Source organism: Amblyomma mixtum, chromosome 2 (assembly GCF_055824585.1).
Source record: "Amblyomma mixtum isolate Tamu chromosome 2, ASM5582458v1, whole genome shotgun sequence".
Taxonomy (NCBI): Eukaryota; Metazoa; Arthropoda; class Arachnida; order Ixodida; family Ixodidae; genus Amblyomma; species Amblyomma mixtum.
Genome location: NC_143013.1, coordinates 94,785,008 through 94,796,584, shown reverse-complemented (window position 1 = coordinate 94,796,584; position 11,577 = coordinate 94,785,008). Strand labels below are relative to the sequence as shown.

The following is an 11,577-nucleotide window of genomic DNA, read 5'->3' as shown; positions in this document are numbered from 1 at the left end:
AACAAGAAAAACTGTTCTGATTACTTTTACCGCACTCTCTTTCCCTTCGTTTCCGTGCTTCTGGCCCATGGTGTTCATGTATTTCCTTTCATTTGATTTGCGATGCGTTTGTAATTCAGAGTTATTCGCATTCACAAATTACCCTGCGTCCTACAAGAATAATATATTTCTTGCGCCCTTTATGCTTCTGGTGACGCTTTTCTGCAACCTTGGCGCTACTTTTGGCTACTTTTGACACTTCGGCAGCTGGTTGGCTACTTTTTTGGCTACTTTTCAGCTTTTTGTGGCTACTTTTAAAATTTAGGACCTGGCAACCCTGTCTGGGGAGGGACAGCATGGCGGTCAGCGTTACTACGTTTGTCGTGGTCCTTTGTGGTGCCGAGGGCATGAACCATCGCTGGAATGAGCATTTGTCACTCTTCCGATATGTGATGTGCCGACAGCAGTGAAATTCGCTGGTGCGATGTACGAAAACGTGGTAAGGTGCTGAGTAAACCTGTGTTTATAGCGGGCTCAGCGGGCTCGACGGATAGCGCGTCGTCCTTTGCGCGCCTTCACTGGAAACGCTATGCTGACGGTGGGGCTCATTTCCTCCATGGCGCAGCAGCTGGTGGGAGACCACCACCCGGGTGACATCTCGCATCTTGGGGGTAAGTTAATTTTCTTCGAACCTGTTCATTATTTCAAAACCTTTGCGCACAACTGGCCACGTCAACACAGCTAGTACAGAGACGCGAAGACGCAGTGCCTATCGCGGCAGCACGCAGCGCTGAAAGGTTGTTTGCTGGCGGCACACGGGCATGAATGCGCGTGTAGTGTCAGTGGTCACACGGTCATGGTCAGTATGCCATGCAAATATGCACAGCTGATCCGATCGCGGGGTGCACGATATCGGCGCCGTACTGCCTCCGTACTGCCATTCATCTCTCGCCGAGAATGGAATATGTGCCCACCAATAGTTCTTCGGCCCGGGCTTTACATTCTCGCCGCATGTTACGCTGTAATTGAAGTAACAGCGCTCGAGCAGTTTAACTACGTAGACTGCGATTCAGCTGTATGCGTTAGGATTGAGCTTCCTCCTCTTTCACTTGTATTTCACTTGTACTTTTATAAATTGTGTATTTAAGGTACGAAGCTGCATATGATCCAGCTGCGTTCGTACTTATAGTCGAGCCTTGAATAGCAGAACGGTGAGATAAAAACAAATTGCTCTGAAGTTTTCCGCTTCTATTTTGGCATTCGCTTTTTCATACTTTGGCTCGGAGCTGAAATGGTACAAACAACTGCAAAATGCACACAGGTGCCCTAGCTCCATTTGCCCTAAATCCCGAAGTTGCAGTGAAATTTAAGGGTAATTGAGCCTTTAATAGGTACGAAGAATAAACTTGATTGTTTCATGATTATAACCAATGGCGCAAATAAGTCTGACTTTGACTTACATATGCTGAGGTACCTCTCCAATACCTTATTTGATGTTAAAGGAAAAAGTGTGGTTTTTCTGCAATTGGCACTATTAATTCATCATACCTGTGAGAATGTGAAATCAGTGCTAATCATGCCAGATTTCAAATTGAGGGACGCATGCAGAATTTGAAGCAAACCAGCCTTCTACTGAAAATATCGTTCTGCTGTGGTCTGTTCTTTTGAATGGTGGCATGTATTGTAGAAACGATGCTGGATATCGATATGCAAGTGATGTCTCGTCTGAGGCTAGCTTGTGAATGACTGCCGTGGTTATGAATTTCTTGTTGCCTGGCCCACTTCGAAATGTGGTTAAACAGTTGTGTTCCATTCTGCGACCGGCTCCTTTTTGTGCCTTGCACTTTGCCTTACATGCTTGATTCTAGTCCATTTTTTGCACTGTGCTGCTGTTAAATGTGTCTTTTTACCTTGCAGCAATCTCCACATAGCTTTACCAGCAATGCCTCTTCCAAGCTCTCCAGTATGGCTGTGCCAGCCTTTCACTTGGTGCTAGGATGCCCAGCAAGCAAGCAGGCTTTTGAGGTAAGCACTGAAGACATCTTCCGACACAAGTAGCTTTTATTTTCCTAGTCCACTGCTACTTGTGTGACCCCTCGTTATGTTGATTTTCGCAAGTTAGGTTGCCTATTAAGGGCTCTCTTTTGTTTTTCACCTGCTGCTGTGGCCTACTGCATTGGTGTTCGGGTGCTGAGCCCAAAGACGCGGGATTGAATTGTGGTGGCTTCGTTTCGACAAGGCGAAATGCATATTTGCTCGTGTGTTATGCAATGTCAGTGCATGTGGTCGAAATTTATGCACAGCCCTGCTCTATGAATGGAGCTATTGTTCAACTTTGAGGCATTAAAGGGACACTGATGGCAAGCTGAAGTTGACCTGTGATGATGAAGTTCTGCATCCTAACCACAAAGACGACACTTTTTCTGAAAGTGGAGCTTTATAAGCCAGAGAAAGCAAAACATACAATTTTCATCAGCACCGGCTGATTTCGGAAATAAATTGCGATGCGCTGACTCCGGTTTTTTTTGGCACAGATTCCAGAGGCTAGGCTGAACTGCCATTCACCTCAGAACGGTTATCATGGAGTCCTTTGTGTAGACTTCATGAGTTCAAATCGAGTGGCGGGAAAATTTTTAAATGTAATTTTTGCGCCAATCATTGTGTTGATGGCCTTTGCGCTGCTGTTAAAACCGGGATAGCAGTATGGTATCCCATAAAACTAGGTTCAGGACTTGCAGGAAGTGGTTTATCACATTCCGCTAGCTTGTGCAAGAAACTACTTCAGGGATATGTGCAGGTGTCTTTAATGTGTTCCTGAGTGAGCACTAACTTGTTAGGGGGAAGGCAGCTTCTAATCTGGCACTACAGTGCCAATGTCGTGAGTGTAAATCATAAGATGACCCATCAGTGTGTACGCCTGATTTCTGTGACACTTCAGTGGTGTATAGAAGTGGTAAACAAATCTGTAAGGTATTTGATGCATATCTCCAAGGCAACGGTTGTATGAGTAGCGAAGCCATTAGTCAATCTTCAACGGAAAGAATTTTCTCTTTTAGATGACGTGCTTGTATATCAGTGACAGTTATTTGTTGTCCTGCCTTTCGCTGGTGTGGGTCATGTGTGGCGCATCTTCATGCGAGCCTTCTTTTCCTTCACAAAAAATTCAATTGATAGTCCAACCTGTTTTCTTCTCTTTTCCTGTGTTGCATCTTTTGGCTGGTTTTAAATCTGTAACTGAGCTCAGACCGTGATAATTACAGCCGGTAAACAGAGCTACTGAATGTGAGCTTGGCATACATGCGTACTGTATGTGTGAAAGTGCAGTTTACAATATTCAGAAATGCTTGATAGCCTTACAAGAATCTAAAATTTTGTTGGAATTCCTATTTGTTCTCTGTTCAAGTGTCAAGAGTTTTTCCGCTTCATCGTGTAATTAGAGCCACTTTGGTACTTAAGCTGAAATCTTTTCTTTAGCCTGCATGTTTCTCACTTTTGGGACAGAAACTTGGAGGCTAATGAAGAGAGTTCAGCTTAAAAGAGTATAGACACCTAATCTTGGTGGCATGTTTTCTTCTCTATAATGGTGCGGAAGACACTACTATGCATGAATCACCATCTGGTATTCGCGTGAGACCGCTAAATAATTTATAATCAACTTTTTCTGCCATCCTGTTTCGGTGAACAATTTGACTATGGCTATGACATCAAAGAGAGGTTATAGGTCATGTGAGGCGTGGGAAAACTGCACTTATAATCGCTGCTTCGTCATTTTAATTTGCTACAGCGCTGACGCCAGCATTCCTTAAGAGCCAGAAGTACCAATTGTATTGCAGTTTTTCATGCCTCACGTGACCAATAACCTCGCTTTGACGTCACAGCCATCATTCAGCTGTTGAAACCGAAACAAATACAGCAGGAGAAAGAAATTTGATTATAAATTATTTAGCGGTCATAGGAGGATGCCATGTGGTAATCCGTGTATAATACTTTATGCCTTATTACAAAGAAAAAAACACGTGCCAAACGATAAGGACAGCAAAGTGAGCTATGGAAAGAAAAATGATAAGTCTAACATTAAGAGACCAAAAGGGAACAAACGCGGGTTAATAACATGCTACTTGAAATTAAGAGGAAGAAACGGGCCTGTGCGGGGCTTGTAATGGGAAGACAACATAACCGCTGGTCCTTAAGGGTAATGGAGTGGATTCCAAGAGAAGTCAAGCGTAGCAGGGAGCGGCAGAAAGTTAGATGGGCGGATGAGATTAAGAAGTTTGCGGGGATATGGTGGCCACACCTAGCAAAGGACAGGGTTAATGTGGAGACATGGGTGAGTCCTTTGCCCTGCAGTGGGCCTAGTCAGGCTGATGATGATGGTATGTGTCGCACCTGCTGCTTCGTGCTATCAGCTGGCCCATGCTTGGCCGACCAGACTAGCCAAATTTGTGATGTGGGTTTTCTATTGCACCTGCATTTGTGTACACAGAGGACTTGAATGGTAGCAGGCGATGCTGTGCATGTGTTCACGCCACAGCACACATGACCCACACTGAAAGCTTCTCTGCCTTTAGTAAGACAGCTGCATCAGTCTGGGGCATAACGTATCCCAGTGCTAGAGTATGAGTAAATTGCTCTGGAATTTTAATCTGGTATCAGGTAGCATAGCGCAAAAGAAGGCTAGCGCGGCTGCCTATATTCTCTTGGGCAGCTGTGTTGGATTTTCAGTGCCTGTTAGTGTAATCCGTGAAAGTTCACTGTAACCCATTCGTTTCGATGTAAATTAGGAAGTCCTTAGAGCCCTGTACTTTTTAATTATAATAACAAGGTAATGCAGTAATTCAATTGTACCTGTTCTCTTTCAACACAGTAAAGTGCTGCTGGGTCGAGATCAAAGTTTTACTTTGTAGGTGTGCTCAGGCTGTGATCATCATCATCAGCAGCAGCAGCAGCAGCAGCAGCCTGACTACACCCACTGCAGGGCAAAGGCCTCTCCCATGTCTCTCCAATTAACCCTGTCCTTTGCCACTTGCGGCCACTGTATCCCCACAAACTTCTTAATCTCATCCACCCACCATTTTTTCCTGTGTGTGTGTGTCTTTTTCGCCATTCTGAAATTCAATCATACAAATGGATTGATGCATGTAGTGTTAGGTGCGTAATGTGATACCACCAGCTCACCCCAAGCTGTGCTCAGATTTGCCTCATTGCTGCAGGAGCAAGAAGGCAGGCTTGAGGCTGAGTGGTGCAAAAACATGATTTTTCAAGAATGTCTCTGTGGAAATTGCAATTAATCATGTGAATTTGCTTTCATTTTAGGAGCTGCACACAAGCTGGGCGCCTTTCCATGCTGATCATGCTGGCCAGGTACGCTTATGGTTACATTCCTAGGTTGTTTTCATAATGGCAGTTGTGGATTTCTGTGTGGTTTTAAAACATAAATTGTATAAGTATTTGGCCTGCCACAAAAGTATAGTGGTGCATTCAAGGCCAGTGTTACAAAGGGATGTTTTGATTGCTGCAAGAACTTGAAGGCCCCTGTGTGGTCACTGTGGAAGGCCCCCTCCCTACTTAGGAATTGCTATTTGGGTTACTCAGTCATTTGGCAGAGGAATAGTGTATAGAGATAAGGGATGGAAGAATGCTTCCAACTAAAGAAAAAAATCCAGCAAGCAGTCATAGAAGCAGAAGTACAAAAATGGCAAGGCTTTCTCTAATTTACATCGAATCTTTTTCACTTAGACTTCTTATTGCATACAACGGCTGATGCTTGGCTTACACACATATTTTCTTTAGGTATGCAGTAGGTCTCACATTCTTGTATGATATGGTCACGGTGCCAAAAAATGATGGTGGTGTTAGAAAACTCGGAATATAGAGGAATTTTATTGCTGACCTTATGGAGAACTATGGTAGCTGTGCAATCGTTATAAATATCTTCCAATATTTTCACATAACACTCTTCTACACCCTGATTCCACAATGCCTGCATGGCGGCTGTGGTTCCACCGAGTCAATTGCTGTCTGGTAGTCAATGAAGGCTATAATTGGGGTTGGTTATATTCTGCCCATTTCTCTATCACCTGATTGATTGCATGAATGTGGTCTCTTGTTGAGTATCCTTTACGAAAGCCTGCCTGATCGTTTGGTTGATTGAATTCGAAGGTTGTCCTGACTCTATTAGTGATTACCTTAGTAAATACCTTGTAGGCAATCGATAGTAAGCTGATCGGTCTGTAAATCTTCAAGTCCTTGACATCTTCTTTCTTATGAATTAAAATAATGTTCGCATTCTTCCAAGCTCCTGATACGCTCGTGGTCACGAGGCAAGCGTGTACAGGGTGGCTAGTTTCTCTAGCACAATCTCTCCTCCGTCCTTCAACAAATCTGCTGTTACCTGATCCTCACCAGCTGCTTTGCCCCTTTGCATTGCTCCTGAGGCTTTCTTTACTTCCTCCCTCGTTACTGGCGGGATGTCCCATTGCTATGCTCTACTGCCTCTCTCCGTAACATTCTGATTACATTCACTACTGTAGAGATTTGTGCAGAACTTTTCGGCTACTTTAACTATCTTATCCATATTGCTTATGACATTCCCTCTTTGTCTTTTAGCGCATACATCTGGTTTTTACCTGTGATTAGTTTTCTCTTCACTGATTTTAGGCTACCTCCATGCTTTAGAGCATGCTAGGTTTTCTCCATGTTAAACTTTCTTATGTTGGCTACCTTGCACTTATAAATAACTTCGATAGATCTCCTAGTTCTATTCTATCTCTGAAGTTAGACGTCCTCATGCTTTGGCGTTTCTTCATCAGATCTTTCGTCTCCTGAGATAGCTTGCAGGTATCCTCTCGAATGATCTGACCACCTACTTCTGCAGCACGCTCCAATGAATTTAAATATGTATTTAAAGATAACAGTTGAGGTGGGAGATTGAGCTTCGAGATTTGCACTTCAACTCGGGAGTTATGCCACTGCTACACAGAATACTTGATCGCCGTAGAGATATTTCATCATCTGGCACCAAGCTGCTGTGGCGCCACTGTCACAGTTGATAATTTTGCTGGGAAGCTGTTGTAGCGCTCACACAGTTTTGAAAAGGTGGTATTCATTGTTTTTGTGCTATTGGCAACAGTGATAATATGCTTGCTGCAGTGTTTTGTGGCTAGCCTTCTTTTTTTTTAGTGAAATAAGTTGTACATTTCATGTTGAGTATTCTTTGAGCGATTAAATTGCTTTGATTTTATTCCTTCGTGTATAGTTGCGAGTGCTCCATGTCTGAGTGCAAATTTCTACCACTGAAAAGCCTTCAAAATCTTAATAGATGTCCACACTGTTCTAGGGACTCAGTGGCTATTGGAAATGCCCATTTAGCTGTATTCAAGTGCCACTGAGTTAATAGCCATTTGAAAGCCTTCAAAATGCCTGTGTGACACGGTTATTAGATTTTGTGCAGGTTTGATGCTGAGCAGTCTGCGTGCTTGAGTCGGGTTTTCCAGTGTCTGTATTTCAAACCTGAAACTTTTCGAAATCATCATTAGTTCATTAATGGAAGAAGTACTTGTGCCCTTTTCTGGAATTTCCAGAAAACAGATTAACTGAATTTTTTTGCATATACTCCTACCTTTTTGCAGGTGCTGCATAGTGAGAACCTGTATCAAGACGCCAACCTGCTGGACTTGGAGAAACTGAAGAAATTGTTTAGCCACTGTGTGGCACCCATCATGAGGGATGTGGCATTAATAAAGCCAGTTAAGGTGACCTTATCTATGTCCTTTTGCAAGCATGCTACACACATGAGAACCATCCCACGAAGCACCGTTTCTGCAAAGCTTGTTATCTCACAACATGCATGCTGAATGAGGCAGTGACAGACAGATGAGGAGGCCTTAATGCAGTACATTAGCGTACCGTGTTGAGCAGTGATGTAGGAGCCTTGCAGCCATGCAAGGTATTATCGGCATCATGATGGTAACTCCATTAGACACTGTCTAGTGCTCTGTGAGCCAGACTCGGCTCTTGAACATTCTGGGACTCACCCTTGGCTCTCGGACATTCTGGAAGCCTCACCCGGCTTGCGCATATTACGCGAGGATGTCTCCTGCTGTACGAGCCTTACGTGGCTTGCGCACTTACGTGAGAGATGTCTCGCGTTTGCGAGCTTGCTCAGCTTGCGCAAATTATGTGAAATATGTCTCGCGTTCTGCGACCTCGTTCAATCGTCGCATTTTGCGTGGCAATAAACACGCAAAGATAGGCACGCAGAATTCACGCTCAATATTTTCAATAGGGTCGCCCATTATTAAGCTTTTTTTTCTAACAGGCCAGAGATGGCTCGGGTGAGAAAGCATCATGTAAACCGGTTGAAAGAGCTGCTCCAAAACAGGAACCCCATACATACAGGAACCCTGAATGCCGAGGTTAGCAAGCAAATTGAGGAGCTCTTGGAGCTAGGGCAAAAAGCAAAAACGCATCTCACCGAAAGCATTCCATTCGGTGTCCGGACAGACAGGCATATGCTTACCATTTTTAAATAGATGCGATAATAACTCTCCATTCCAAAGAACAAGCGTACAAGCATACTTTGACTTAAACGACCATGAAAACAAGGTAAAGCCCTGTTTTCTTTGTCTTTTCTTTAGGAGTGCCATTATTGTTCCTGTATCCATGGAAGTTTGCGCACATAAGCTTGAAATACAGCTCTCAAGGTTTTGGAGGCTTGAAGACTTCAGGAGTCCCTCAATACACGAACCATATTGGCAAAGTTTTCTTGTTTCATAATCGTACTCAGAGCAACAACTAAATAAAGCAGTAATTATGCTCAAAATCAGCAGTTGCATAGCGAGATACCATTAATACGAAAAGCAATCCCTTCTGAATAGGCTGAAATGCTCTCCGTCTCCTGCTTTAGATTTCACAGGCTAGCAGTCATATTTCCACCTGCACGCTAGCAACGACCGCCGTTCTCTGTCGCTGAAAGGATGGAATTGTTTAGCAGCCTTTTTTTACAACCAGCGCGCCCTTGATGCAGAACACTAAAAAAACTCAAAAAGCACTGGCAGGTTTTAAGTGACGACGCTCCTGACAGAATACACTGCCAGTGCAGGACAACAAGGCAGCCTGTGCCGCTGCACACAACGGTGATGGGTGATGGGATTTGAATGGAGGCCTATGCATATCCACGATTTCGCGCGACAGCATTCGTTTGACCTTACTAACTCCGCCTGTCATGCCTGGGGCGATGAGGCTAGCATTTAGACGCTTGAAAATAAATCAACTCGCATGGCATGGCATTGAAGTCGTGATGATCACATTGAATGACGTGGTTGCAACAGACAGTCCTTTTTTTTTTCTGCGACACTAATGAGTCCAAAAAAAACAACATGCTTCGCCCTGAATTGACGTCGTTTTCTTGGTAGCGCTGGCAGAGAAGAGTTTTTATTTTCAATATGTGAAACGGAGATCGCATTTTGGTGCGTATATTGATGACAGCAGCCAAGATTAGGGGCAATTCAGCAATAAACAAGAAAATAAACTTACAGACAACGCACGACGTGTCCTCCAAGAAAAAAATAAACCGAATAGAAAAGAGCGCTGATAAAAACTATTTGCAAATGCATAGGCGTTCTTCCTGCTATCTTCTGGCACACTTAAGTGACAACTTTTTGCCCTGCACTGAGTGAAGTACATCGTGCAACTGTATATACTACAGGATGCTAAAAAAACAGAAATCGAGTAGCAAACCAAGATATGTCAGCATATTTTTCTGTTAAATGGGCCGCGAAAAAAAAATAAAATATGACATCCGCTGAAATTTTAACAACTTCCTGGTAGCTGTTATGACGGTGTCGTACGGTAGCAGGAAATGAGCTATTCATTTCGTTGAAATTGGCCCGTGGTATAAAGCAAAAAAAAATTAATGCAGCCCATCAGTGCGTCCCAAGCGCATGAAACGCATGGGGTATAGCGAACAGGCGAAACGAAGTCCCGAAAAAGTAAACATGTAGCGCGCCTCCTGCCCTGCCTGGCCGAAGCGGTGAGGCTGTCAAGCAGCAGCGATGAAATATTCAGAAGGGAGACCCCAATTATGTCCGTGTAAATTATGGCCATGGTTTGAAACTTTCAGAGGGCTACCCTAGAAGTTCTGAAAAAGAAACGACGGCAAACAAAGAAAGGCAAAAAGTTGTCATCTTTTTCCTGGCGTTCGGAGAGTTTTTTATTCGCTGAAGGCTAAAACTGCAACATTTAAAACGGAAAACTAGCTCAGAAATTCAGATTGCAGACTCGCATACAGCCTCTAGATAGCCAGAGTCCATGCAAGTTTCAGAATTCACGCTAGATAGTTTTCATTCTGAGCGATATTGTTTATCAGACAAGAATATTGAAACTCGTGGTCTTTGCGAACCACCTTGGGTTTGATTTATTAGGATTTAACGTCACAAAGTGACTCAGGCTATGAGGGACGCCGTAGTTCAGGGGTCCGGCAATTTCAACCACCCGGGTTCCTTAACGTGCACTGACATCGCACAGTACACGAGCCTCTAGAACTTCACCTCCATCGAAATTGGAGCGCCGCAGCCGGGATCGAACCCGCGTCTTTCGGGTCAGCAGCTGAGCGCCGTAACCACGGAGCCAGTGCGGTGGGGAACCACCTTGGGCTCTACGAAAAAAAAACGACTTAATTCTGCTTGTGTTCAGTCCCTTCGTCTGGAGTAATGCGCGAGAAGACAAATTTGCGCACTCACTCAATTCCAACTTTCAGGAAGTAACGGAACGCGATTCTGTTGGCGCAGGCACAGCACTAAAACTTTCAGTCGTGCCCACAGCTTGTCTAACCATTGCGAAGCACACTTTTTGTTCAGAAGCGCCGCAACATCGGATCCTGTGCGGCAGCGCGCACATACACCCTTTTAAGGTCATAACTAATCGGAAAGCAGTTAATTATTTACATGAAAGAACAAGAGAAGAAAATTTACCCAAGGCAAGTGGGTACAAACCGTCACATACGTGTCCAAACCTGCAGAGACTATTTTCACCGCCACAACCCCATTTTTTTTTTGCTGCTTGAGCTCTATATGCATAGACGTGGAAAAAAAACGTTACCATCACACTTATTGTAATGGTTACAGAGAAGCCATGTATGGGTAACTAGAAGCATTTTTAGAGCGAAAACTCGGCTCCTCCCGTACAAAGCTGAAGGTCATGTGGCTATGAAATTTCACTTTCAAACCAGGAGGAGTGGAGGCTTGGCTCTGACGTCATGCCAATGTGACTCCACGCGCCTTGCCACAGCTGCGCGCAAATGGAGGAGTCAGGAAATTGTACCCAGCAGAAAAATTTCAGAATAAAAATAGAAATTAATGTATCAAAAATGAGGTATCAAGAAAGACACTGCCGAATGATTTCACACGCCAAATGCGCAAGCGCATGCATGATGAAATGATGTGAGCATTGATCAATGATTGCTTTCTTAGACATTTTTCCCCAAGAAGACCGCTGGCAGCGTAGATTTGTCCTACATCTCGGCCCATGTTCTAATTTAGCATCATCGTTAGAGGAGAAATATCCAGCACTTTTTTTATGTGCGCGTCTCGGAATTTCTTT

The 11,577-nt window shown here is 44.0% G+C and overlaps 1 protein-coding gene across 2 annotated transcripts; it reads left to right on the top strand.

Moving 5' to 3' along the window:
• The first annotated feature begins 329 nt into the window (after positions 1-329).
• On the top strand, positions 330-8,252 carry LOC149360214 (uncharacterized). 2 transcript variants are annotated; one of them, XM_089569217.1, is made up of 4 exons: positions 330-650; positions 1,897-2,004; positions 5,293-5,340; positions 7,608-8,252. In XM_089569217.1, the coding sequence occupies exons 2-4, from the start codon at positions 1,945-1,947 to the stop codon at positions 7,830-7,832; spliced, it is 333 nt and encodes a 110-aa protein (XP_089425343.1). In that variant the 5' UTR covers positions 330-650; positions 1,897-1,944; the 3' UTR covers positions 7,833-8,252. The 2 variants fall into 2 exon arrangements, with proteins under 2 accessions (XP_089425343.1, XP_089425342.1); XM_089569216.1 differs by lacking the exon at positions 330-650 and having other exon boundaries at positions 1,462-2,004.
• The last annotated feature ends 3,325 nt before the right edge of the window (positions 8,253-11,577 follow it).

Coding starts and splice junctions, on each gene's coding strand:
- LOC149360214 (XM_089569216.1), top strand. CDS start 1,876: ATGTGTCTTTTTACCTTGCAGCAATCTCCACATAGCTTTACCAGCAAT. Junction 2,005..5,292: donor CAAGCAAGCAGGCTTTTGAG/GTAAGCACTGAA, acceptor CTTTCATTTTAG/GAGCTGCACACAAGCTGGGC. Junction 5,341..7,607: donor ATGCTGATCATGCTGGCCAG/GTACGCTTATGG, acceptor ACCTTTTTGCAG/GTGCTGCATAGTGAGAACCT.